The sequence below is a fragment of the Triturus cristatus genome, chromosome 3_1 (genome assembly GCF_964204655.1).
Source record: "Triturus cristatus chromosome 3_1, aTriCri1.1, whole genome shotgun sequence".
NCBI classification, from domain to species: Eukaryota; Metazoa; Chordata; class Amphibia; order Caudata; family Salamandridae; genus Triturus; species Triturus cristatus.
The window spans coordinates 607,673,539-607,699,943 of NC_140583.1; the positions used below are offsets into that span (position 1 = coordinate 607,673,539).

Below are 26,405 nucleotides of genomic sequence, written 5' to 3' on the forward strand. Positions count from 1 at the left end.
TATGGTAGGTTGATTAATTAAAAAGCCAGGTCTTCAGCCTCTCTAGTCTGTTGAATTCAAGAAGACAGGAGGAGGCTCTGATCTAGAGTGGGAGACTGCCCTCCCCCCCCCCCCCCCCACCCCACCCCCTTTAGGAGCAATGTAAAAAAACGCCCGTCCTTCTGATCTTTTCTCTGTGTAAGCGTCAGATGTGTGGGAGTAGGATTCCTGCAGAGGGGAGGTGCCTGGGTGCTTGGTTGAAGGAGATGCAACTGTTTAGGCAGGTGGCACCTTAGTTGTGTAGTGCCTTGAATGTGTGTGAGGCGTTTCAGTTGAGCATGTTTGTGTATCGGGATTCAGTGAAATTCTCTGCGGTGTGGTGTGATGTGGGTTCTGTGTGGGAGGTTGACAAGGAGTCTGACTGGTGAGTTCTGGATGGTTTGTGGTCTTCTAATGAGTTGCTTGGTGATCCCGCCATAGAGGGTGTTCCCACAGTTCAACTTGTTGGTGACTAGGGGGTGAGTGGCAGTTTTGCTAGTGTTGCTTGCAAGCCATGTGAAGATTTTCCTCCGATTCTTCAGGGTTTACAAGCAGGATGCAACAATGGCGTTGACTTGTACAGTCAAGTCCAGTTTGCTGTTGATGATTATTCAGAGATTCCCGGTGTCAGAATTTGGCTGGCCACCATTTGGACTCCAATGGTGAGGTGTTCTTGCCATCTTTCCCTTCCAATGCTCAACTCCTTTCCTCTCATCTTGCAACCCAACCTCTCACCTTCTTTTGTCTAAACATTTTTATTTTGCAGGTTCTGCCTCCTTTACATCAACTTCTCCCTTTACCCTGTATGCTCTCTGATCAGCTCAAGCGCCTCTTGGAGCCTTGAGCCCCCAAACAATCTGAGGTTTCTACATTAGGTGGTGTGGCCGAATGGTTACAGCTGCCCACCATGCATCATGGGGAGACAGGCTTGAATACTGACTTCGGATCAACATCCTATGAATACAGGCAAATCTCTGTGCTGGAAAAATAGAATTAACGTAGTCTGTTTGTTGTGAAGTGCTCTTATGTCAATGGCCAAGGTTTGTGCTGTGTAAAAACTGGCAAAAATACGATGTGGACCCTTCCTGTCACCCAGACTTTATTCTCATCCTCCAAGAATTAAGGATGAAACATTAAACTTTAATGTCATAAAGAGATACCCATGTTTGGCTAAATTGCACAATGAGAAACTGGAAAGTCTAGGCTCTACCCTGTCTTGCCTGATTAACCAAGTTTTGTGATCCTAGGCGAATGCTTTTCTCCATTATTGGGGTATTTTTCATAGATTCACATGCTTGAATCATTCCCTGTCGTCGAAGTGGGAGTCCCATGGTACATAAAAAGCAGTAAGTAATGACTTTAGCATTAAAGTTAATAGAGAAAAAACATTCACTTTAATATCTCATCCTAGTCATTAGGAACAGTCCAAACTCCAGCTCATCAGGCGACAGCACCTTGTAGAACCCTCTTCACAGAGGCTTCAGGCTCTCAGATTTTCTACCGCTCGTCGTGTGAAGGGAGTCTCCCTGAGCTCTGCTCAGTACTTTCTTAGTTGGCCTTCTGAAATTCTCATCTTCAGATCAGCATATCTTCTTCAAAAAGATCTCTCTTCAGGCATTGTGACTCTTGTGGGAAACTCAAACTTCAGTCAGATGATCCCCACAAGAAGTGTATCCTCTGCCTTCACCCTGATCATAAGGTGAGAGACTGTAAAATGTGCAGAACTTTCTCTCAAAAGACTTTGAGAGATAGCTAAGGACGTCTTCTTCTGTGGCTACAGAAGTTGAAAACTAAGGACAATCCTCTGTCTGATGAGGATAGTGATTCCTCCCTCAAAACTACTGCTTCTAAAAAGGGGGCTAGTGAGGCGGAGTTGGTGTCTCCTAAGGCTGTTAAGGTCCTGAAGAAACATCACCACACCTTAAAATCTGATGACCAGCCTTCCTCTTCAAAAAAGGAGCGATCCTTTCATAAGTGTCAATCTGTGCCCTCTACCCCTTCAAAAACCTCTTAAAAAATAAAGGCGACGTCCAGTTCTCTTCCAGAGATGGTTTTATCACCTCAGAGATGTTCTGTCGACGAAGACGTCGACGACTCCCTCGTCGACAAGAACATCCGTCGCCACAACTACGAAGATGATGTAGACTTTCTCTTCACCTCAGTCCAAGCTCATCATGTTTTCGTACTCTTCTCCGTCGACTATAGTGTCTGTAAGGGTGAGACCATCTTCGTTGACGGCAGCATCATCTTCAACGTCGACGAAAAAAGGACTTCTGTCAAAACAATCGTCAATGGATCTTTTGTCTCCACTGGGGCTGTCTGCGGCTCTAAAGAACAAGGATATCTCGTCGACGTTAGCCCCGTCGACGTTAGCCTTGTCAGATTTTCGAGCACAAGTGTAATATAAACCTATTGAAATGAGCCAGGGGAGCCTCTATGGGAAGGAGGGTGTATCTCATGTGAATCTATGAAAGATACCAATACTGGAGAACCACAGTTTACAGGTAAGTATCTGATTTTCTTCACAAACTTGCATTTTACCCAATTTCAATCCTCAGAGCCCTTTCAAATACTTGCATTCAGGATATGCACTGTACAGACACCTCTTGTGTTTGTTGTAATAGGCTATAATTTTGCTCCATGGTTAATAAGAATCTTGCTTGCATTTAAGGTGCTCATGAATCCTGACATGCCTCTTAGTCAGGGCCATTGGAATTATGTGATTTTACTGGCGCTGCGTTGTCTGTATAGTTATGGATTTGCCACATAAACCATCTTCTGCATAATCTGCAGCTTTTAACAACAAAACAATGATTTCTTGCACAAACATCAAACGTTATTAAAACGCAGCAACTCTTGTGGCTGCACAGTGGGAAGTCCTTCGCAAAGGTTGACTGGTCATCATTTTGTTGCTTCTTGCTGCATTTGGGGGGCAGACTGGTACTGAGAGAACACTTTTGCCCATATAGTAACACGTAAAATGACAAAATAATGAGGCAATACTGTTACAAAATGTGCAGCATTAAGCCACATAATTTGACTTTTCTTGCTGCATAAGTTAGTAGACCCTGCCAGCTGATTTGGTCCTTGCAGGCAACATCATTCCAGTGGACCTGCTCTTAGTTCAATAATATAATCACTCTGAGGGCGTGGGTTGGAATGTTTCTCAGTTCATGTTTAAAAACTCTCCCTTTTAATAAATATTTCAATTGATTGATATCCAATGTACTTAGGTAAAACGTTTCTGCAAAATTTTGATACGTCTCCCCTTCCTCCTAGGTGAGTAACTCTTATTGGTGATGGACTGGTTTCTTTCTTTTGTATTCAGCCCTGCAAGGCCCCCAGTTCTTTAATCAGGAGCAGGGGCAGGGATCGCTTCACACCTATGGGCACTTCATGCACCCACCTAATCACTCTCATCATGCAGATACAACGATTAGATTTCTGTAGCTATTTTACCATACTACTGCAAAGCCCAGGGTAGGGGAGGACCCTCCCTGCCTCTCCTGAGCCTTGTTGAGCTGCATCTCTGCTGCTCCCTGTGTCTCACAACACTGGAGTCTTTATAAAGACTGAACTCTGATGAGGCCCCAACGTTTGTGAGCAGGAGCGGGGCACTTGGCATCTCCTTGTGTTTACTTTGTTCGCCCTAAGTTGGCAGGGTATGCCCAGACATGGGTCCCTTGCTCACTTTGCCACTGGATTCCAGCTAGCCTGGCTGATGTAGGGTTGTTACCCAGAAACCGGTCCCAGGATGCTTGCTTGTGGTTCAGGGAAGACCTAGCTTGGCAGTTTGGGCTGGACTGTTCCCATGAGGCACAGGGTCAAGACTGATTTGCATATAGCTGGGTCTGAACTGAGGTGGCGAAGTGAGCTAAAGAATGATGATGGATTCAACCCAGATCTGTGACTCGGGGTGGGTGTCTGAAAAGTTTCAGCGCTCTGTCCATTATCTCCTTGTGTTTGCTTTGTTTGCCCTAAGTTGGCAGGGTATGCCAAGGCGTGGGTCCCTTGCTCACTTTGCCACTGGATTCAAGCTAGCCTGGCTGATGAAGGATGTTACCCAGAAACCGGTCCCAGGATGCTTGTTTCTGGTTCAGGGAAGACCTGGCTTGGCAGTTCGGGCTGGACTGTTCCCATGAGGCACAGGGTCAAGACTGATTTGCGTATAGCTGGGGAACTGAGGAGGTGAGCTAAAGAATGATGCTGGATTCAGCCCAGATCTGTGACTGAGGGTGGGTGTCTGAAAAGTTTCAGCGCTCCGTCCATCATCTCCTTGTGTTTGCTGAGCTGCCCACAATGCCCGTCCCTGGTGCCCGCCCTGTTTCTATAGACTGTTTTCTTTTCAGTATATGTCTGTAATTTCTATTAATAGCATTTTTCCCTAGATTGTATGTACCACGTTCTCTCAGTTAGTCCCTGTTTTAGTGTTTTGCAATCTTTAGTCTGGCCTAATGCCTCTAGGCAAGGCTTTGTCTCTTGGTGCCATTTAATGAGCCAGCTACAGGCACCTGCGGGGCAGTCTCATCAACACATACAGCACATATTAAGATAATTTAAGACCGTTCGCTCATAATTGTATTGTAATTGCATTTATATTGCGTTTACCACCCCTGACGAGGCATCAAAACGCTTTTTTGTCGAGAAGCACTCTACTCCCGAACCCATAAAAGTTTAGTGCTGAATTAGTATAGTTAAATATGGAAGTAATTTGAGCGATGTATGTTAGTCTGTTATACAGATTAGAAGGATAGTGGAAGGATAGAAGAGGGAAAAGGGTTGCATTTATATAGCACCTGCTAACCCTGATGAGGTGCTGATGTGCTTTTTCGGCGAGTAGCAATGGTTCTTGGATTATTTTAATGTAATCACAAAATTTTAAAACAGAGGACAGACTCTTCCTCATGTGTTACTTGAGGGCCTGGTCTGTGCAGTGGTGTGAGGAGTTGTCTAGTTTTATGCAGGTTTTGGAAACTCAACACAAGAGCCGGTAAGTGACTCAAAACTAAACCCGCAAGCTTGAGTCGGTAGGAACTCATAAGTAACGTGTGATATATATATATATATATATAAGATGAGGTCTTCCAGGAACGTTCACTGTATCCTTATTATACTGCTTCTCCATGTAATTGTGAGTAAACTGAAAGCCCTGCAACCCACAGCTGAGATCAGGAGATCATCCGAGCATTGAGAAAGCAGCAATAAAGAAGGCATAATGTATGCACAACAGTGGTGCTATCTGACTTGTGGCACCGAATGATATTCTGCCTGAATCTTTGCCCTTTCAGATTTCTGAAGAACGCTGACAGGGTGGATTTGCGAGTTGAAGAAATAGCCAGCGGAGTGCCAAAGGATGGGGTATTGATGAAGAAAATGTACCTGAAACCTAGTGTAGGAATATTCTTGGAGATGGGTAGAATGTAGCCATCTGGGAGCAGCTTGGAATTTCACAGTCCTTCTGTGGGCACGGATTAGCTAGACCTTGTGCAACGGGAAGCTAGTGCAATGAAAAAAGCAGCAGAACTGATATGTTTTCTACATTGAGTGTCTGACACCGCAACACTTGCCAATTCGGACTAGCAGTGGTGTGTATTTCCGTTTTCATGAAGGCTGTGAAGATGCAAGGAAGACACTTGTTAAATATTTGTCATTGGTTGAGCACATGACAAGACGAACCAAAGCCTTGTAACTGACTGATGTAGAATAATAGTATAGTGTCCAGTTAATGTTGAGAAATGGTCCGGAGAATGTGCTTTTTTCTGTGGGTATAAGCTCTGCCTTTCTAGGTCTGGCCTTGAAGCAGCTTAAGTTGTTTTGCGAGTCTTGATTTCTGCAAAAACACATCATAATAAAATACATACATTTATATAAATACAGGGCTTTTAGTCCGCCTTCATCCATTGGTGTATTTAAGTGTCAGTCACATTTTGATTCCATCCCCACCTGTACCTTGTGGAAGTCATCCTGCTGCAGCCATCCATTCGCTTTACTGTGATTGTCAGCACATTTCTTTGCCTATGTGCCTAAAAAGTAGTCCACTCCATTGCCTTGGCTGGTAGGCCAGTCTCCTCTTCCATTTCTGCTTTCATTTTGTTTTTAGATATATCTTTTCTTTGGTTCCTTTTTAGGTCTGGTCTGAGACAGAGCATACGTTGTGGCTTGAGAGGTTGCTCTTTCAGAAAAAAACACACACGCACAAGAGCGTAAAGGGCTTTGAGCCCACCCGTTACATACATTTGGTTGGCTTCAACATCACAATGCGATTTGTACTTTTTTAACTACTTTTTCATTTTTAGATCTCGCCTGAGACAGCGCATGCGCTGTCTCATCGAGACATTTAGTAAGTGGCTTTTAAAAGTGCCACTAGACGCGTTTGCTGGCCTCAAGCTTGCGTGCGCAGCCGCTCTTGATCGCGATCACTTTTACTTTTGCGGCCGTGTCACTTTCACGGCCGCGCGGCCAATGTTTGTTTTTAAAACTGGGTGACCTTCGCCGCGACACTTTAGGAGTGCTGGTGTAATAATTAGCGCTGTGGGCTGATTTTATTATTTAAATAAATAATTGTGCGATGGCTGAACCACCAGTAGCCACCGAACAGCTTCTGCGTCTGCTGTTCTCTTGCTTCGTTTTCGATCAGTTTTGTGTGCTCCCGTTCTTGTTCTCCTAGTACACGGTTCTCCCTATGGGTTCCTCTTAGTCTGCTCCTCCTCTTACGTGTGATTTGTTCTGGTGCTCCTCCCCCTGTTCTCCTCTTCTTGCACTCTTTACTGTGCTCTTCCTTTTCTACTGCTCGCACGTCCTGCTCTGGCCTTCTCCCCTCTCCCTCAGTGAAGCAGCAAGGCGCTCCGAGGCAAGGCTGTAGCGCTTACATTGCTTGGACTGTGGTAAATAAAATAAATATTACCTGACTGAATTTCGTACGGAGTCTTAAAATAAAGAAAAATAGCTCAAAATAACAAGAGGCAGAATCCGTGGTATAAGAGGTTTTCTAATGGGCTTTATTCCATTCAAAATGGCCGACTCGAGTGGCGGCCTTCAGGTTCCGTCACCACGAGGGTTCAGGAAGTGAAGTACAATAACTTATTAACAGACATACATTTTTATAATAAGTGTATTACAATGAAACGAATGTAGAAGGCGTAACATTTGATAAGAAAAATGACGTGACAGTGACATAATCGAAACTAGGCGTAATAAGGAATAAAAGAAACATAATTGGCTTGCATTATCAGACATAGGTGGATCTATAAGATAATACTTGGCATAGATGCGCGCGCAGCAGCATGACGTGTAATTGACGTGTAACTAGGGGGTGAAGGGGACTTGACATTTAGCTCTACATGTGGAGACGAGAAGTCTGGGGTCAAGTCATCCTAATCCCAAATCATATCTAACATCCTATGTTTAAAGAACTATGTTATCCACAAGGAAGAGACTCTCGGACAGAATCTATTCTATACTGACTATGTGCGTGTACAAGCGTCTAAGTGTCTATATGAGATGCGAGGGGCAGAAAACTTTCCATAGCAACAGGGCTATGAATCACTTGCATGAAGACAGAGAAGCCTGGCCTTTTGCTTGGTAACTGGAGGAATGTTTACTTAAACTACTAGGCAAGAATGCATCGGCTGAAGAGCAAAATAGATAATTCGAAGGTGAAATACAACTTCTTGGCAGACAGGCGAAAACTGGCCGAGGCAGGCACCGTTAGCTGCACAGAGAGTAGGACAAAGTTCATGGATACAGATGCGAGCTCAAGCTGAAGCTGTCAGAGACAGAGAGCAGGGAAAGGCTTTGAGGACAGAATCGGGCCTACTCGCCTGAACTGTAAAAATGGAGTAACTTGGCCATATAAAGTCGGTGGCCTTTTATACTTAGGAATCGAATATCCAGCCCATTGATGGCGGATCTGACAGAGAACATGTTGACGGTAGACACACATATGTTTGCGTCTTAGAAACTGGAACTGGAGGGAACATACATGTACTTGTAACATGCATATAGAACCGTTGGGGTCCAAGATAGGGGACATAACTGACCAGGAAAATCCACATTTCCACATTCCCTCCTTGTCCCCTTCTTGCCCTTCACGAGACATCAATCTTCATCATTCCATCGATTTGCTCATGGAGCATCATTTCTTCTTCCTTCTTCTTCCGGGATCTTGAGCGAAAACCTTGATGTGGAATACACGATGTGGCACACAGACCACAAATCGCTGGTCCACATTGCAAACATATGCAACAACTGAAAAGCATAAGAAGGCCAATACCTAGGAAGGATAGAACTCTCCATCCCCAGGCTGATATCACACTCCAAAACCACCCGGACCACGTCCAAGTGCCTGGATTCTCGTGTGTCTGGCTTACAATCTTATGAAGGCGTGTTATAGCTTTATATACAGATGGCGAATTTTCTGGTATGAAAATGCAGCAGCTGGATCCGATGACCCTGCAAGCTCCGCCCCTATCGGCCAGGATGACGTCAAGGACAAGACGATTCTGGAGAACAACAATTCTCATCACTGATTGTTCCTCTGTCAGATTGCCTAGGGCGGCTATAGTCTCGTTTACTACAGCTTCAAGAGTCTTGGTGAGTCTGCGTATCAGTTTACTATTTGATATTGTACCTATATAGGGAAAGATACCTTTATTGAAATCTACATACTTGTCCCATGCCGTCTCAGTATAATCGACAACTGGGAGATCTCTTCGCTCTCTATTGTGTACTAAATGAACATTTCGATAATAATCAGGAGGAGCTAGGAAAACAGGTGGCAAAAGGAATGCTATGTAACAGGTACCATCCCAATCTAGAGGCAGACGCATATATGCCGTCTGACCACATATAAAGTAAGAATGGCGAGAAGCTCTAAATGAAGATTTGCCTTGATCACTATATTCTACTGTAGTAACGCATTGGCTATGGCCCATATGTATGGAACCAACTTTTCTCACACATAATTCACCCTTTACTGGAAATACTGACATAGTGGGCAGAATTAGTTCAACTTCGGATTTGACATTCAAAATCATAAGATTAGGCGTAAAATTACCTAATTTATACACTTCATTTTCTAAATCAGTTCCTGTTCTACTGGGGTGACCCTCCTTATTAGGGTGACAGACTTTGAATAAAACTAGATTTAGATTTCCCCATATCCAATGTTGTTGATAAACTGCTGTGTCTGGGTCTATGGAATTTAATAAACTAAACCATGCTCCACAGGAGCCATTGCGTGTAAACGGATGTGGAAAGAAAGGCAGAACTCCTTTGTTATTCTGATAGGGAGGGAGTCGGCCACACACCCAACAATTTGTCGCATTACTAGTCTGATGGGAATGATGTAACATACTAATGAATGTGTTATTGCGCAGCGCAAGTCTATAGGACAACTCATGTGGCGGTAGGTCACTAAAAGAATGTTCATCAGTTATATTGAAAACACGTTTAGAAACAGGATGATATATGTGCAAAATCATACTCGTAATAATTACTAAAATACTCAATAAAAACAAAATTAATAATGTCACAATACAGTGGTTACGCAGTAATTTACAATAAGCATGTCGTTTCATTATGATTCTGGACTCTGCATCATTCAGACCTAAGGGATACATGTCGGGACAGATTCAACCGCTTCACCTTGGAGAGGACTTAAACAATCAAATCGTCCGACAGTTTAGATCTGGACCTGAGTTTCTGTTTATAGCACTGAGAGTCATTTTGTTCAACAAAAGGAAGTTTTGAATCAGTCTGTGAGGGAGTGCAGGGCACAGTGTCTATATCTGAAGGTAGTCCATGAAATTTTTTTATATGGGTGGAATGCACCCATCCTTTCCGTCCTTCGATCTTCACAGCTGTTCTGGTCGTCAGCAGGACCTGCTTAGGCAACTTCCACCTAGGATCCAATTGGCTTTTCCTATCAAAATTCCGAACTAGGACAAAGTCCCCGGGGACCACGTCATGGGGTTTCACCTCAGTGTTGTCAGGAAAAGCTGCGACCACCTGTGAACGAGAAGATTGTAGTGCAGACATCAAGGAAGCCAGGTAATCTGTCAGCATATTACAGTCAACATCAGTTATTTTACGGGGTATAGGCGTCCCCCACATATTCGGTGGTCTACCAAAGATCACCTCATACGGGGATAGCCCTGTTCGAGAGTGTGCTACCATTCTCATGTAGAATAGCGCAACTGGTAAGGCTACTATCCAGTCCACACCTTTTTCCTGACATATTTTGGACAATCTGATTTTTAAAAGTTGATTATGTCGTTCCACGAGACCTGCTGCCTCGGGGTGTCGGACACAGTGGAATTTCCACTGATATCCCAACAAAAGTGAGACATGTTTCATTAATTCGGATGAGAAAGGCTGGCCGTTATCTGAATATACAACACGTGGTAAACCGTACCGTGGGAAGAATTCTCGAACTAGCTGCTTGGCAGTAGTCGGGGCAGTGTAATCTGATACGGGATACGCCTCTGTCCAACGGGAGAGAGCGCAGACAACTACGAGGACATATTTGAATCCTCGACAACGTTCCATCTGAATATAATCCATCTGGAGGACTTCAAAAGGATGGTCAGGAGGCTGAAATCCACCCTGCTCTACGGGAACACTCTTTCCTGGATTAAACTGACAACATATCATACAGGTACGAACTTTTTGTTTAGCTGCTGCTCGTAAATGTTTATTGAACCAAATGTGCTGAATGCTGTCTAGCATAGCCTTCTCTCCTAAATGTGCTGGACTGTGAACTGTAGCTATAATGGCTTGAACCATGGAATCAGGGAGAAACCATACAGATTTCTCTTTCGTCATCCATCCTTGATCTGTCTGGATCCCTCCTAGTTCAGTCCACTTCTTTATTTCTTCTGCTGTGGCATGTGTCTGTATGTCAATTACATCAAGTGTGGGATCCTTAATTGTCATACACTGTGTTGGTGTCTGAACTATTGGCTTTGTCATGTCGGATGTGCGATTCTGAGCAGTCTGTTTGGCTGTTCTGTCAGCTAAATCATTGCCTTGAGAAATGATATCAGTAACCTTCGTGTGTGCTTTACATTTCATAATTGATATTGCAGTCGGTAAATGAATCGCGTCTAACAGAGCATGAATGAGGGACCCGTGTTGAATATGTGTTCCATGAGAAGTTAAATAACCCCTCTCCCGCCAAAGCACTCCGAAGTCATGTACGACTCCAAATGCATAACGTGAATCAGTATATATGTTGACTTTCTTGTCCGCGGCTTGAATACAGGCTTGTGTTAGAGCAACAAGTTCTGCTGCTTGGGCTGACAAAGTATCTATACAATTTGTCTCAATAACTTCAGTGTCTGTTGTGACTGCATATGCGGCAACTAAATTTCCTGTACTTGTCCTCATACACGAACCATCTACATATAACGTCAGGTCTGGATCTAGCAATGGAACGTCTGTCAAGTCTTGTCTAGGTTTCGTCTTTATTTCAATGATTTCAACACAATCATGAGCTAGTGGGTCTGTTCCAATTACAGGTAATAGTGTAGCAGGATTCAATGTATTACACCGTCGGATCTCTATGTGTGGTTGAAACAATGTCAGTTCATAACCAGTAAGTCTTGCTATGGTCAAGTGTTGTGTTTGTGTTCGGTTCACAAGAACCTCTACTGCATGTGGTACTTGTACTGTCAATGGGTGTCCTAATACTATGGCATCGCTTTGTCTAATTGCTAAAGCTGTCGCTGCCACTGATTTCAGGCATGCAGGCAAAGCCTGAGCTACGGGATCTAATGTACTGGAAAAATAAGCACATGGCTTGCGTGATCCTGCTTGATCCTGAGTGAGTACTGATAAGGCAGTACCTTCGCGTTCTGTAACAAAGAGTGTAAAATGTTTGCTATAACATGGTGTTGCTAAAACAGGTGCTTGACATAAAGCTTCCTTTAGGCTTTCAAAAGCTTGTGTATGTTCCTGAGTCCAAGGGAGAACAGTCGATGTGGCTGCCTCCTGTGTGGTTAACTGAATGAGTGGTTTTGCTAGAAATGCGTACTGAGGGATCCACTGTCTACAATATGAAGTGAGGCCTATAAAAGCCCGCACCTCCTTTTGTGTCTGGGGTATTGACATGTTAGCAATTAACTGGATGCGATCTGGTGTAAGCTGCCTTCCCTCCTTGGACAGCGAGTGACCAAGATAAATAACTCGCTGAACACAGAATTGCAGCTTAGAAGGGGACACCTTGTGCCCCTTGTCGGCTAGGAAATGTAAAACTGTCAGAGAAGCTTTTTCACATTCTGGCTCGCTTCTCGCGGTGATCAGCAGATCATCGACATATTGAAGCAGTGCTGTATTGACTGGCATGTGGATACTGTCAAGTTCTCGTTTCAGTGCTTGGCTGTAGATGCTGGGGCTTTCTGTAAATCCTTGGGGAGCGCGTGAGAATTTAAAGCTGCGCCCATTAAAACTGAATCCGAACAAGTATTGGCTTTCCGGATCTATTGGGACGCTGAAAAAGGCATTCTTGAGATCAATTACAGTAAAGAATGTTGCTTCGGAATCAATTGCTGTCAATAACGATGATATATCAGGGACCACAGGGAATTGTGGTACAATACACTTGTTTAGTTCACGCAAATCAATAACCAATCGGTACACTGGTGGAGCAGTAGGATCAGTTCGTTTAAGAATCGGAATTATCGGTGAATTACATACATTGGAGTCTGTTTCTACAACTACTCCCTGGGCAATTAGCTCATCAATGATTTTCAGCAAAGCCACTACAGCATCATGCGGTAACTTGTATTGTCGCATTCGTGGTAGTACCACTCCTGCTTTCAGTGTGACTCGATAGGGTGTAATGTTCATGCAGCCAACATCCGTAGGGCCTTGTGCCCATAGATGTACTGGTAAAGTCTGTAGTCGGGGATCCATGTCTCTAGACACATAGTGACCTTTAAAATCACGTAAAAACAACCTTACTCCTTCCGGAGAACAACATATTATGGCTCCTAGTGCTTTCAGAGTTTTAATTCCTAACAGATTTTCTGGGCATGATTTAGTAAGCAATAAATCTGTAGTTCGTGTCAAAGGTCCTATCGTAAGTGGTAGAGGCTTTGATACTTCATTAACAATAGGTTTTCCCGAAAAACCAAGGGAAACATTTTGAGAGCCTGAGAGGGGTGCCCCTGGAACTTCACTACGTTTTATAGTTGTTCGACTTGCCCCTGTATCGAGTAAGAATTTTCTATCTTGACCTAATAATTCACTATGTACATAAGGTCCTTCTTGATCTACAGGAATCTCGATAAGTGGTAAGTCAACTTCCCTCTCTAGGCTGGTTCATGCGTATCGCTGGTATTCAGGGTATTCATACTGTGCAGTCTGATACAGTTGTCGTGTTGCGGTTTGTGTGGCAGTAGCAGGCAACGATGGTGCAGCTGGCACAAACTGTATGGGTTGCTGTGAGGCTGGCATGGACTGTTGCTGAACTGGCACGGACTGTCCATGCAGCATAGCTCCTTGTTCATTCTGATCTTGTCTAACTAATCGTGGTCTCTCCTTTGTAATGCCTGTAGCTATATTACGTTTCAGGACTGGACAATCGTGTACATGATGGCCCAGTTGTTTACAGTAATTGCAGGTTCCTTTTACAGGAACTGCAGAATCACCAGAATGTGTCACACTCTTTTTGTGACCATCTGCTGGTACTGTCTGAGAAACTAGCATTTTCATTTTTGTATCCTTCATGCGTCTATGCTCGTGTTCTTGTTCATCCCTAATTCTATTGTGATGATACTGTAACATTTGTAGCATTTGCGACGGAGTGTTACTTTGCCAGGTACTCTCGAATTTCAATATTCTATTCTTTACTGGAGGTAATGCATTTTCCACTAATTTTGTCACAAATAAATGTGGATATGAGTCACTACTTGCTTTTATACCACTATTTATACCAAAACATTTTTCAAATCGAGCATAATAATCGCTTGTGTCTTCATCTTGCTTTTGTTTGCAGGCTGTGATTGCACCCCAATCCTCCTTTTTTGTAGTTAATAAACGTGGCAGTACCTGTACTAGTAAACCTGGTAATAGTTTAACTTTATCCCCGAGCCCCGAACCTGCAGTTCGGCCCCTTTCTTCCTCTGCTAATGCTGTCCAGTCTATCTTTTGGTCTCCCACTTCCCACTCTTTTTCTTTCAGTTTTTCATAAATGCCAGCAGGCAAAAGCACCTTTAATATCGTCATAATATCAGGAAAGGTGTACTCTCCCATCAGTAACATGTCTTTAATTTCTCGGTGGAAACCCGCTGGGTCTTTATCATGGCTAGGTACTACTTTCTTCATTTCTAATAATTCCATTTTTGATATGGGTGTGTAAACAAATACACGGTGAAACTCATTGTCTTCGCCTTTTATTGGGTGCACTTCTCGTAAAGGATTTTGTCTATCCATGTAGTACGGTGCTCTTTCTCTGGGGGACAGGGAGAGAGAATCTGGATTTACAAAAAGGACGTACTGCTTACGTGACACTAATATCTCTTTAATTAGCTTGTTACTAGAACCTCTCCATCTGTACGTAAGTAGTTCCGTTAATATATCAGGTAAAGGACCAGGGTCAGCATGTTGGCTCTTATATAATATGAGGAGTTGCTGAATCATATAGATTCCAGCTAAACGTTGTTCATCTGTACTGAGATTGAGAAACGTGTGTGCTACGGTCTCATCACCATATTTTTCAGGACTAACGATCCAGTGAACGGCTGATCTGGCTAATTCTTGCTCATCCATGGAATCGAGGAGGTGGTAACCCCTTCGTTCTCGTAGTATTTTATCTGCGGCTTGAAACGAATGTTCAGGAGACTTCAGATTTATTACAGGCGTTGGATACGTTCTGCTATTATTTGGACATACAGAATGTATGGGATCAGAAAAACATCTAGTATTTTCACAGGATCTTCCTCTGCCTACATAGGCTATGGTCTCTGACTGTCTTGCAGAGTCCCCTGATTCGGACACTTCATCTTGCTCAAACTCGTCTGTTCCCAATCTTTCTGCATGAATACGTTCTATTTCTTTACGGATTTTTCGGCACATGGCTATTATACAATTTTGCTTATCGTGTCTCCCTTCTGATATATTCTGACTCCATCTTGTAAGAGTAAGCATTACGTTCATGTCTACCCCCGGACGATCTTGATTTCTGATCACACAGTTTATGAGGAAACGTAACAGTTCCCCCTGTATTTCTACTTTCTGGAATTCCATAGCTCTGTTAATACATCCTGGATCTCGTCCTGTTTGAACAAAATGATATATGTTATCCAGATGCGTAGTCATCCCTGGTAACCTTGCTAAATACTCTGCGGCTCGCCTAATACGTAATGATGCCAGGACCATTTCATCCTCTTTACCAACCACCGGGTCATATCTACAATTTACAAGGAGTTCCTTAAGCGTACGTTCATTTACGAACTTAGGTGTACGTGAATGTGCTGACTCTTGAAAGACAAGTTTATTTATTCTAGGTGGTGTAAAAGTACTGCTAGCACCTCCCGTGGCCCCATCTGGGGCGTCGGGTGTGAAAGGGTTCGTTGAACGTGACACAGCAACTATGGGTGTCGATACCCCTGTAGAGTCGACTGCGGAAACAGATGCGGAAACAGATGTGCTTGCCGAAACTTGCGTCGGGACTTGCTGTTGCACGGGGACAGATACCTGATCCTGACGTTGAACCCCTCCGCCAGACGGTCTATGTGGTGTGGCGTTAGCATACTCGGGGGCTGCATCATCTAGATATGAGGAAAGGAAAACGTCTTCTGCGGTTCTGGGACGCCCTTTTGGATGTACCTTAATTGGAAATAATGGGGGTGGCAAGTCTTTTGGTATCTCTGGAGCAGCCTTAGGTAATCCTTCGGCTAGAAGGGGATACATACCATTCATAAGAGCATTACTTTGTCTATTTACTTGTTCTGATTTCACTCGGATACCTTCCTCAATTAATAGATTTTCTTGAACTTTATTTGAACTTTCTTTACTCCTCTCTTCTTGTCTACGTGCTTTTTCTGTTCGTCTATGAGATTCTTTACGCCATAACTCGATAGCGTCTTTCTGTGACTGTCTGACCTTTCTTTTCCATAACTCTTCCTCCACTTTCATGATGCACTCTGCATCCCAGGTTCCCGCTATGGGCCACCTTTGACTTTCCGGTAATCCCTTGGTATAATCTACCCATAGATCAAGAAACAATATGGCATCTATGCCATGTTTATGGTACATGAAATGTCCTGGAGTGTCTCTAGGAGGAATAGGAACTGCTTCTTCAAGCACCCCTTTTCTGGTGGTAATCTGTCTTAACTTCGAGAAGAGCGGCATATTAACAACTGATCTGATACTTACTCTTGAACTTACTTAATACGAGAAACACAATAATGAACAGTGAACAATGAACAGTCATTCATACCACAATATGCAAGACATTTTCTGAATACTTTAAACATTAAACATTAAACATTTAATAATGGTCGACAATGATGACAGTCTGCCTAACTAATCACCACGCTGAATTCTTGACAATAACTGAATACTTCGGAATACTTGATATACTGCTAAACAGTACATATACACTGCTAAACAGTGCAGACCGGATTTGTGTACCCAAATCCGTCTTGACCGGCACAACCTATGTGCACGTCAACATGCCTCCCCGGCGATGGTACTCACCGAGTAGCTCCTTGAAACGGAAGGCCTCAGAGAATGGACAGGACTCGATAACTGCGGACATCGGACCCTCTGGACGTCGGAATTTCGGAAAACCTGGTGGGCCTCTGTATACCTCGGATCTTGCTCTCTCAGCTAGGCTCTGGTCGGGATACTTCGCACTTCTCACCGCCTCGTCTGGGTTGATCGCAGCCTCAGTCGCCCCCGCTTGACCGGAGGGAGCTTACAGGAAATCCTGCTGGTACGCGTTTATGGTCCGTCCAGCTGTGGCAGGAGACCGGGCCTGCAACGCACCGCCGGCGCGTGAGATGAGAAAGTGTCCCTGTTCGGGCGCCATTATGTGGTAAATAAAATAAATATTACCTGACTGAATTTCGTACGGAGTCTTAAAATAAAGAAAAATAGCTCAAAATAACAAGAGGCAGAATCCGTGGTATAAGAGGTTTTCTAATGGGCTTTATTCCATTCAAAATGGCCGACTCGAGTGGCGGCCTTCAGGTTCCGTCACCACGAGGGTTCAGGAAGTGAAGTACAATAACTTATTAACAGACATACATTTTTATAATAAGTGCATTACAATGAAACGAATGTAGAAGGCGTAACATTTGATAAGAAAAATGACGTGACAGTGACATAATCGAAACTAGGCGTAATAAGGAATAAAAGAAACATAATTGGCTTGCATTATCAGACATAGGTGGATCTATAAGATAATACTTGGCATAGATGCGCGCGCAGCAGCATGACGTGTAATTGACGTGTAACTAGGGGGTGAAGGGGACTTGACATTTAGCTCTACATGTGGAGACGAGAAGTCTGGGGTCAAGTCATCCTAATCCCAAATCATATCTAACATCCTATGTTTAAAGAACTATGTTATCCACAAGGAAGAGACTCTCGGACAGAATCTATTCTATACTGACTATGTGCGTGTACAAGCGTCTAAGTGTCTATATGAGATGCGAGGGGCAGAAAACTTTCCATAGCAACAGGGCTATGAATCACTTGCATGAAGACAGAGAAGCCTGGCCTTTTGCTTGGTAACTGGAGGAATGTTTACTTAAACTACTAGGCAAGAATGCATCGGCTGAAGAGCAAAATAGATAATTCGAAGGTGAAATACAACTTCTTGGCAGACAGGCGAAAACTGGCCGAGGCAGGCACCGTTAGCTGCACAGAGAGTAGGACAAAGTTCATGGATACAGATGCGAGCTCAAGCTGAAGCTGTCAGAGACAGAGAGCAGGGAAAGGCTTTGAGGACAGAATCGGGCCTACTCGCCTGAACTGTAAAAATGGAGTAACTTGGCCATATAAAGTCGGTGGCCTTTTATACTTAGGAATCGAATATCCAGCCCATTGATGGCGGATCTGACAGAGAACATGTTGACGGTAGACACACATATGTTTGCGTCTTAGAAACTGGAACTGGAGGGAACATACATGTACTTGTAACATGCATATAGAACCGTTGGGGTCCAAGATAGGGGACATAACTGACCAGGAAAATCCACATTTCCACAGGACTCACCTTCAAAAGGCTTCCTGAGCCGTCAGCAGCTGAAGCCTTTCACATCATTATCTCTGAGTAAGTTATTATGGAGAAGGCTCGCATGTTTGGACTCCAGTCCGCTTCCTACCCAATTGGGATTAGGGTGGAAACAAACAGTCCGACCGGTGCTGGCTGTTGGCCCCCAGTCTCGGCTGCAGGCAGGCGGTGGCTAGGGCTTTATAGGGAGGTGTCTGTCACACACTCTTGCCCGCCGTCTGGGGTTGCAGCTCACCCATATGTCTGCAAGACACTGTGTTCTGTTAGTGGCCCAACAACTGCCTCCTGCCTGACGTGCATGGCGACTTTCACTTCTCGGTGAGCAGACTCAAAGCACTCTCTAATGTGAGGGTGTGCCTTGTCCCCTTAAGCACAAATTGCAGCCAGAACTCTACTCCATAAGCGGCCTGAAAGCTCCTAGCGCAGCACTGCTCCCCCCTCCATGCAGCGAGAGAACGCCTCAAAGCCGTTCTTGTGCATTTGGTATGCATGGAAATCAGCTGAAGGGCTGAAAATAGCATACTTGTCACTAACTTTGTGCAATGAGCACTGCTGCAACTTACAGCCTGTAAACCTCACATGGGCAGCGTGAGCGGGCAGCTGTGTAGGTTAAACATCCACTAGGTGAACAGTGGCACATGCAGGGCCTTCTTTGTGGTCACATATAGCTTTTTAGGTCTCGGCTCTAGGAAGCGCGCATGCACGGTCTCGAACCGAGACATCCTGTATCTACATCTGGGGTTAAAGCCTTCCCATAGGCTTCCCAATACTTCGCACCACTGTATTTAGAGAGTAAATGGGCTATTACAGTTCAAAAGTTGCAAGTCTTCTAATGTAGCACAGTCCTTTATTTATTAGCATTAAGGAGCTGTAGCCAAACTGTAAGTCGTTAGTTTAAACACTTATTTTTTCTCAAACAGTTTTTATTCTATAACTGCAATGAAGACCTATTGGCTGTGCCAGGCTTCAGTCCTGGGCTTTAAAGTGATTCACTTCAAAGTAGGCGTTAGAGTAGTCTAATAAGAGACGTGCAGCGCTAGGACTGATGCATTTTATGAGCAGACTAGTGGCTGGGTGTCTGTAAGGTCAGAGGGCTACCACATATCTCCTTTCTAGAAGCATTCACTCAGTCTTACATGCACTCCTTCCCGGCCGCAGGTGCACGTGTTACTGATGAGTCCTTAGATGCACGGCTGTTTGTGTTCAGAAAGTAAGTCTTCCTAAAATACGCATTTGCAATGCATTTTAAAAAGCTGAGACCAGCGTGGGAGAGAGCCAATCAAGTATGTCCTTTTCTTGCCACTGCATCAAGAATCCTGACAAACAGGGGAGCGGTGAGTTCTTCCAGGGGAGGCCTCACCAGGAATGTAAATAAATTCTTTTAACTCAAATATCACTAATTTGGACAAGTGGATTATGGTTGTCGAGGGAAGGTACTGGGTATGGTAGTTTGCCCAGGACAAATAAACAATAAGCATGTGCTTATTTATTTGACTTTTTAATTAAGCACGCTACGGCCCCAAGGAGTTTCCTGGTGATAGACAATAGCTGGCACCATGATACTCACTGTTGGGGATAACCTTGAGGGTAGAGCCACATTTAAAACCATCATTGGCATAGCCAATAAGGTCTCACTTTTGGGACCTTATAAGTGTTTAGCCATGCAACAGTTGTTGTTGCACCAAGGATATTGTGCTGCATAACTAAATACTTATAAGGTCCCAAAAGCGAGACCTATTGGCTATGCCAATGCTTGTTTACTATTCATTGCATATGTAAAAAAAAAAAGTTGACTTGCCAAGGCCTGATCTACTGGCATTGCAAATAGTTATTTTTAGTCATTCAAGCCAAGATTCTTAGAAACGTCTCAAAGTCAATATTCAATCTATGATGCTGATGAACTCCACAACTATTGAATCTTCAACACAAATTTGCAAAAGTATTCTATTTTCATTCTAAGGTATGCTAGAGACTGTGTGTACATTGAAAAGAACCCGGGGAAAGGGATGAAGACTGTCTCATAATAATGTAAAATTGGAACCATAAAGTTTCCTATTTCATCTATCGCTACATTCCTGTACATTCACTCGAATGCAGCACATGAGGGAGTATTTGCGTCCAGCTGAAAGGTCAAAGTACAAACAGTCATTTCAAGAGAGCCCGTTCTGCTGAAGACGTTTGATTTCAGGAGTTTAGCCTGTGTTTAGCCTGTGAATCTGTGGCGGCTCACAGGGTAACGAATTGAAGCATTCTGATTCAATTTAGCGAATAAGGAGACAGTAAAATGAAATCCAGTTTTTTGACGATTTACCGAGGTCAGTGACACATTTTTTATTGCTGCATTTATGGCTTTAAATCTATTCTTTGCGTGCTCATTTAGGTTTTGTCAAATTGGTTGTATACCAAAATACCATTTAATATATGCAACGTGAAATGGTAGCCCCATTTTTCTGCAATTCTGTTTTAAAATGTGTACTATTCCAGGAATGTTGATTTGTTTCGTATTCCTCCTATATTTTTATTATACAAGATATCCTGCTTTGCAGTAGAATATAGATTCTCCAAGTTTGTGTAGAGAGAATCATCTGGATTTCATTAAAGACACGGAGGCTAGCATTATGCATATAACCTTTATTGCCAGCCACTTGCAGCACTTCAAAGTATTACATCATCAACACCCAAAAAATGATTTGCATTAGAATGCAATTTTTTGATAGAACGACCTCTAGTATATTTTACTACTGTTCTAGAATGTTAAATGTTATTTTATGTTTTTTCAGAACACCCAAAGGATAAACACGTCTCAGTCTGCACAATCTCTTGCTACTCCTGTTGTGTCGGTGACAACCCCAAGCTTGCCCCCACAGGGACTGCTGTACTCTGCTATGCCTACTGCTTACAACACTGGTAATGGATTTAGAAGTGTGCTCTTTTGAGATGCTGACCATGACTTTTATTTCACACTTTTGAATATACCTGAATATGAAAATGTACTTGGTGTGGCATAGATTGCATTTTTAAGAATATTGTATATTAGTTTGTATTTATTTTTCTTTCTCCATTACTTTCCTGAGTCTGTCTCTTGCTCCCTTTTTCCAATATTTGACTTCTCCATTGTATTAATGGTATTTTCTGTGTGAACTGAGACTCCAAGCTGGGTTTCAGGACAGCACAGAATAGGAGCAAGACAGAGCGTTCAGGAGCAGGTTTACAGGACATAGTGTTCAAAATCTGTCGTTCAGAAGAGCAACTGTACTTCAGCATTGATTGGACTTTAGCTCTGATTACCCTTTCACACCTTTTTAGGTCTCACCTAGCGTTGCTGCGCACATGCGTAGCTCGACGAGATTTAATGCATATGAGTACTTTCTGAAAAGGGCTTGAAGCCCCGCCCCTTATTCCCATTGACTTGCGTCACCGTTTATGTTAAATGGTGCGCCGCAATTGGGAATAAGCTTTCCAGGGTGCCTCCTTTTCCCTTTTTTGACCGGCCCACCCGGACTGTCTCGCCTGAATTACGGCTGTCGTGACGAAGTTTCTTATCAGAAGCTTCGTCACGCTGCCTTGCACGCGCCAGTCTGGCTCTTTGATTGGGCCAGACAAAAAAGCAGACAGGGCGCCGCGTCTTTAAAGTGAAAGCGAGATGCAAAAATAAAGTTAAAGCGCGATGCAAAAATAAACAGCGGATGCCTGGCGAGCGCTAGTTAATTTTGTTTAACGACACGCTGAATTAATTGCTAATAAATGCAATGTTTACTCTTTCCATTGGACTGTGGCACTTTGTGTCCCCTGTGTTTTCTTGCTTCCATTAAGAAACATTTGCTTCAAATACAAATATTGGCCCCAGCGGTACACCGTGTGTGCACAGACCCGTTCTTTTCAGGTGGTTGAAGATGGAATGCACAGGCTGCCCCTGTCACAGGAACAACACGCTCGCATTCATCCTGTTCTGCTCAGCATGCCTGGAAAACTGTGCTTGAGCGAGTCTGTGCTATGAGGTTGTCATCATTGGACCACTGTTTCCTTCCAGAAACTCTGACCTGCTGTACGTTTGTTTCTTGCCCGTGGTATACATTAGGCGCCATGTTTTTTTCCGCTCACGTGCACCCCTCCCCCACCCTCCCTTTTTAGCATCCATTAGTTTGCGTAATGTCCCCTTTCTGTGGCGCGGCTGGATCACCTTCTTGCTATCTACCCCGGTTGCTATGTAACTGTTGATAAACCTATATTTAGTAACTGTGTGTAAATGCTTGCGTTTAGCCGTTTCTGATCGAGGTTCGAAGGTTTTTTTTTATTTTAAGGAGGTTTTGCGTTTTTTAAAATGTTTTTCTCATAATCTCCTGAGTGATGAGCTATCCTCCAGCACCAAGGTGCAGGCCAGGCTGTCCTATGGCACTGGTGCGTCCCTGCACCAGTTCCCACTGGTGTATGTCTCGCTCTTTTCACCGGTCCCTGCCCTTGTGCTGGTGGCCACATCGATCTGGAAACAAGATGCTGTATGATAATACACACCACATCCATGACATCATGGCGTTAACCTCCAAACTTGGATTGTCTTAATGGGTATAATTGTACATAGCCTCCTTCCCCCAGTCCTTGCAAACTGAGGTTCGCCTCTTACTATCGATATAATTAACATGAACAAAATACAGTAAAACGCATGCCTATGGTCTTTAGACATAGATACTGCTATGTCCCAGGGAACTGAGATACCACCCCTGTATTTTTTCTGCATTCTAATACAGACAATGCCTCCATTACTCGGTAAGCTGGTTTGGCAGTTATCACTTTTTATACAAAATATGCTTTTCACATACTCGGACTGTAGGTGCCAGCACAGACAGGACTAGGCACATGGTGTTTGGGCTGCACGCTCAGTTGGGGCAGGTTAGTCCTGTGCGGGCCTTCCTGTGCGCAGCTGTTTGGGTGTTGTGGTTTGGGCTGCGCCACACGCCTCCGCTCCCAGGCCTGAAGATCACCTAAACCCAAAATGGCACTGTCTTGCAAGGCTGTATTGTATGTATTTTTTGCTGCTTCTACCAGATTTACAGCATGGGTTGCGTTCTTCAGCTTTGCAACAGCGGTCACTCCCTGAGTCATTGTGGTTTCAATGGCTGGAATGGTTTCCTAGTCCTCTAGAGGCTCTTGACCGCTCCATACTATGTTATCCTATCAGTGCATCATAGGTTTTGGGGTCATACCTTCTGCATGAATGCTTACCTGAGTTACGTCAGGCCTGGCCTATTTCCTGGTCCCCTCACTGTTCAGGACCCCTTGGGCCCTGGCAATTGACTGCCTAGTTACAGGGTGACCTCATCCTTTCTACACAGCGAGTGGTTTGATCAAAGGTCTGTTCCGGAGATCGCTAATAAGTGGTAAATAAAGTAAGATTCGATGGGTGTGCTAGGTTTTATTTTTACAAGGTCAACATCCGTCTGTTTATATCTGGATGTATAGATGTGCACAGCGCTGGTGTCTCCCATCTCTTGGGCATCAAACTAGTTGATTCGGCACCTCTGGAAATGTGCTGCTTTTCCTTGCAGTGGGACTCTGAGCTGGCAGAATGGCAGCACGTTCCTCAAGGGGCCTGTACTATCACTGTGTGCAAATATGCTAATGTTGCTGATTTATAATGGAGACGGACACTTTTTAGGTCTCGGCCTGACGGAAGCAGCTCATGCGCTACTCTTGTCTTACGAGGCTTCTTGGAATCAGTAAGATTCCAGAAGCCTTGTCCCAGCTCCGCCTTAAGTTGGCCGGCAGCGTGGCCTTTGTTGTCGTTTCCAGCTCCAAGACGGTAATCGCTGCGGGCTTGTGAGGGAAGCGTAGCTCCACAGGAGGAGTTCCCTCTTTTAATATACACATCACTGCAAATACAGGATTTAGGAAAACATTTCTCACGATTGTGTTAATGGGTGTAGGTAGGTATGTTTCTTGTTTAACTTTATACGAACACAAATGATGCACATGGTTAGTTATTTTACTGAATCAATCTGGCGTTTTTTAATACATTTCTAGCATATGTGGTATAATGTTACTTGTAAGGAAACATTTGTTGTTTTTGGACGGAGAGAAGAGCGCACAATTTATTGTTCAACACAAAGCCTATTCAGACTAAAATACTGATCTCCTGTGAAATATGCATCCAATTTAGGGCTCTTGACAAGATTTGCAGTCTTTTGTGCTCATGTCCGAGCCCTCGTTAAGAAGATCGTATTTCTAAAACTGATAAACGAAACAACTATGGGGCCACCCTGTTGAGCTCCAGAACAACCAATTTGATTTTCTGATAATTATTTCATGTGCAAAGTTATTGTGCAATTCACTATTTAATTTGAACACCCAGTCTAAGGCAAAATCTGCTTTAAAACAATAGTTAATTTAGTTTGTAGTGTTACACAACATTATCCCACCACTTGTCAGCTGAGTGTGTCCATTGACTTGTTTTTTCAGAGTACCTACAACTACACTTGACTGGTCATATACGTATTTTAAGGTTGTATTTTCAGTGCCTACTAAACTTTTTGGATGTTTTTGTTTATAGACACGTGTTAATAGCAACGTTGAGGTCTATGATTAATTACTGTGTATGAAACCAGTGTTTTTGAGTGCTGACATTCTTCCTGAAGAAAATGAAATGTTCGGTTGACTTTCTGGGAAGCACTGTACGTTTGAGCACACAATCCCTGTTGGTAGCAGTGGTTACAAACAGCTGCACTTACTGTCTTAGAATTTATTTTCAGACCGTGAAAAGAGGTCTTGGAAATAACACTGCATCCTATTTGGGCAGGAATGACCCTCTCGGTGGACTTCCATTTCAAAACGCTTTAGCTCGGTATTAATTGTAGATGTGAGACCCTGTTTATGTTCTGTTGTGGCCTCATACCATACTTGTAGTTCTGCTTCCCAGTGCCTTTTAAGGTGTGGTCACACTTGTTCTCACATGTCTCACGTTGGTGTGTATCCAAGCGGCGATTTTGCTGTACAAAATAATTTTTTTCAAGTGAATCCTTATAACATATTCATTTAGTCTGGCAGCGTAAAGGCAGCTACTTCAGTATTGTCTCACTCCCTTTGTCTCCTTTACGAAGTGTTTTTTTTGTGTCCTTGTGCATTTTGTCTGTACATGGCATTCAGCGCTACTCTTGCTGGAAGCAAAGTTAGCTGAGCAATAAGCTGGGGCTATGTCATCTTGTTAGACCTTCAGTGAAAGAGTTTGGAGCGAGACACTGATTACTGTAAAATCAGTTCTTCAGGCGAGATCTTAATCTGAACATGGCAGTTCCTTATTCATTTGGACCTCTGGCTATGTACTTTTGTGGCAATTTCCACCATAGTGCATTGTAACTGAAATTTGTCTAGTGCCCATTCTGCCATTAGTGTGGCCTTGTAGCACTGTCTGTTGTCTGGGTCTTACATATCCACGTAGTTCGCAAATTTCCATTGATGGTTAAGTTGATGTTTGATGATGTCATTCAGATATTGTGTTCAGGTTATTCATAAAGGTATTGATTAAGGATTTCGGATCAGAGGTGTTTGAAGGGCCGTTTCAAACCTTGACCACTCAGCTAGGCATACACCACTACAGCTGATTCATTAATGTATGCATTAGTCCACAAACACCTAAACTTCGTGTAACTTCGAATTTCAGTTCACTTCTTGTTCTAGTACAAAGCAAGATTTTTTTTTAAAATAGAAGGCAGAAGAATGAAAAGACTTGATTAAGGTCAACATTCTGAAAATAGGAAATGGATGTTTAGACCCCAAAAGATAGAGGGACAACAGGAACACACAAAAATATTTAGTCTTTTTGACCTGGACACAAAGCGTTTTAGGTACAGGGTAATCAAGCATTGAAAATGCAATAGGTCTCGCCTTTGATTAAGTTAAAGCCATTTGCTTTGCTAATGGTATTGTATAGCGAAGCAAATGGCTTAAACTTAATAAAAGGCGAGACCTATTGCTTTTTTAATGCTTGTTCCACATATGCCTGGGCTACCTTCAAATGGGTCTTTTATCTTTCTTAAGTGAATGCGTGCTACTGATGCCCTTTGTCTATTGGGTATTATGTAAACACTGTTACCTGCTCTAGGTTTTCCTGCCATCTGTAGCAACGCATCAAATTCTAGTGCAGACTACA

General features: G+C 43.5%; 1 protein-coding gene across 10 annotated transcripts in view; it reads left to right on the forward strand.

The window, feature by feature from the left end:
* MEF2A (myocyte enhancer factor 2A) overlaps positions 1–26,405 on the forward strand; it is a 707,982-nt gene that overhangs the window by 592,144 nt on the left and 89,433 nt on the right. For all 10 annotated transcript variants that reach the window (XM_085644526.1, XM_085644528.1, XM_085644525.1 and 7 more), the window contains one exon: positions 21,046–21,172. In XM_085644526.1, coding sequence (XP_085500652.1) covers positions 21,046–21,172 — 127 coding nt within the window. The remainder of the gene's footprint in view (positions 1–21,045; positions 21,173–26,405) is intronic.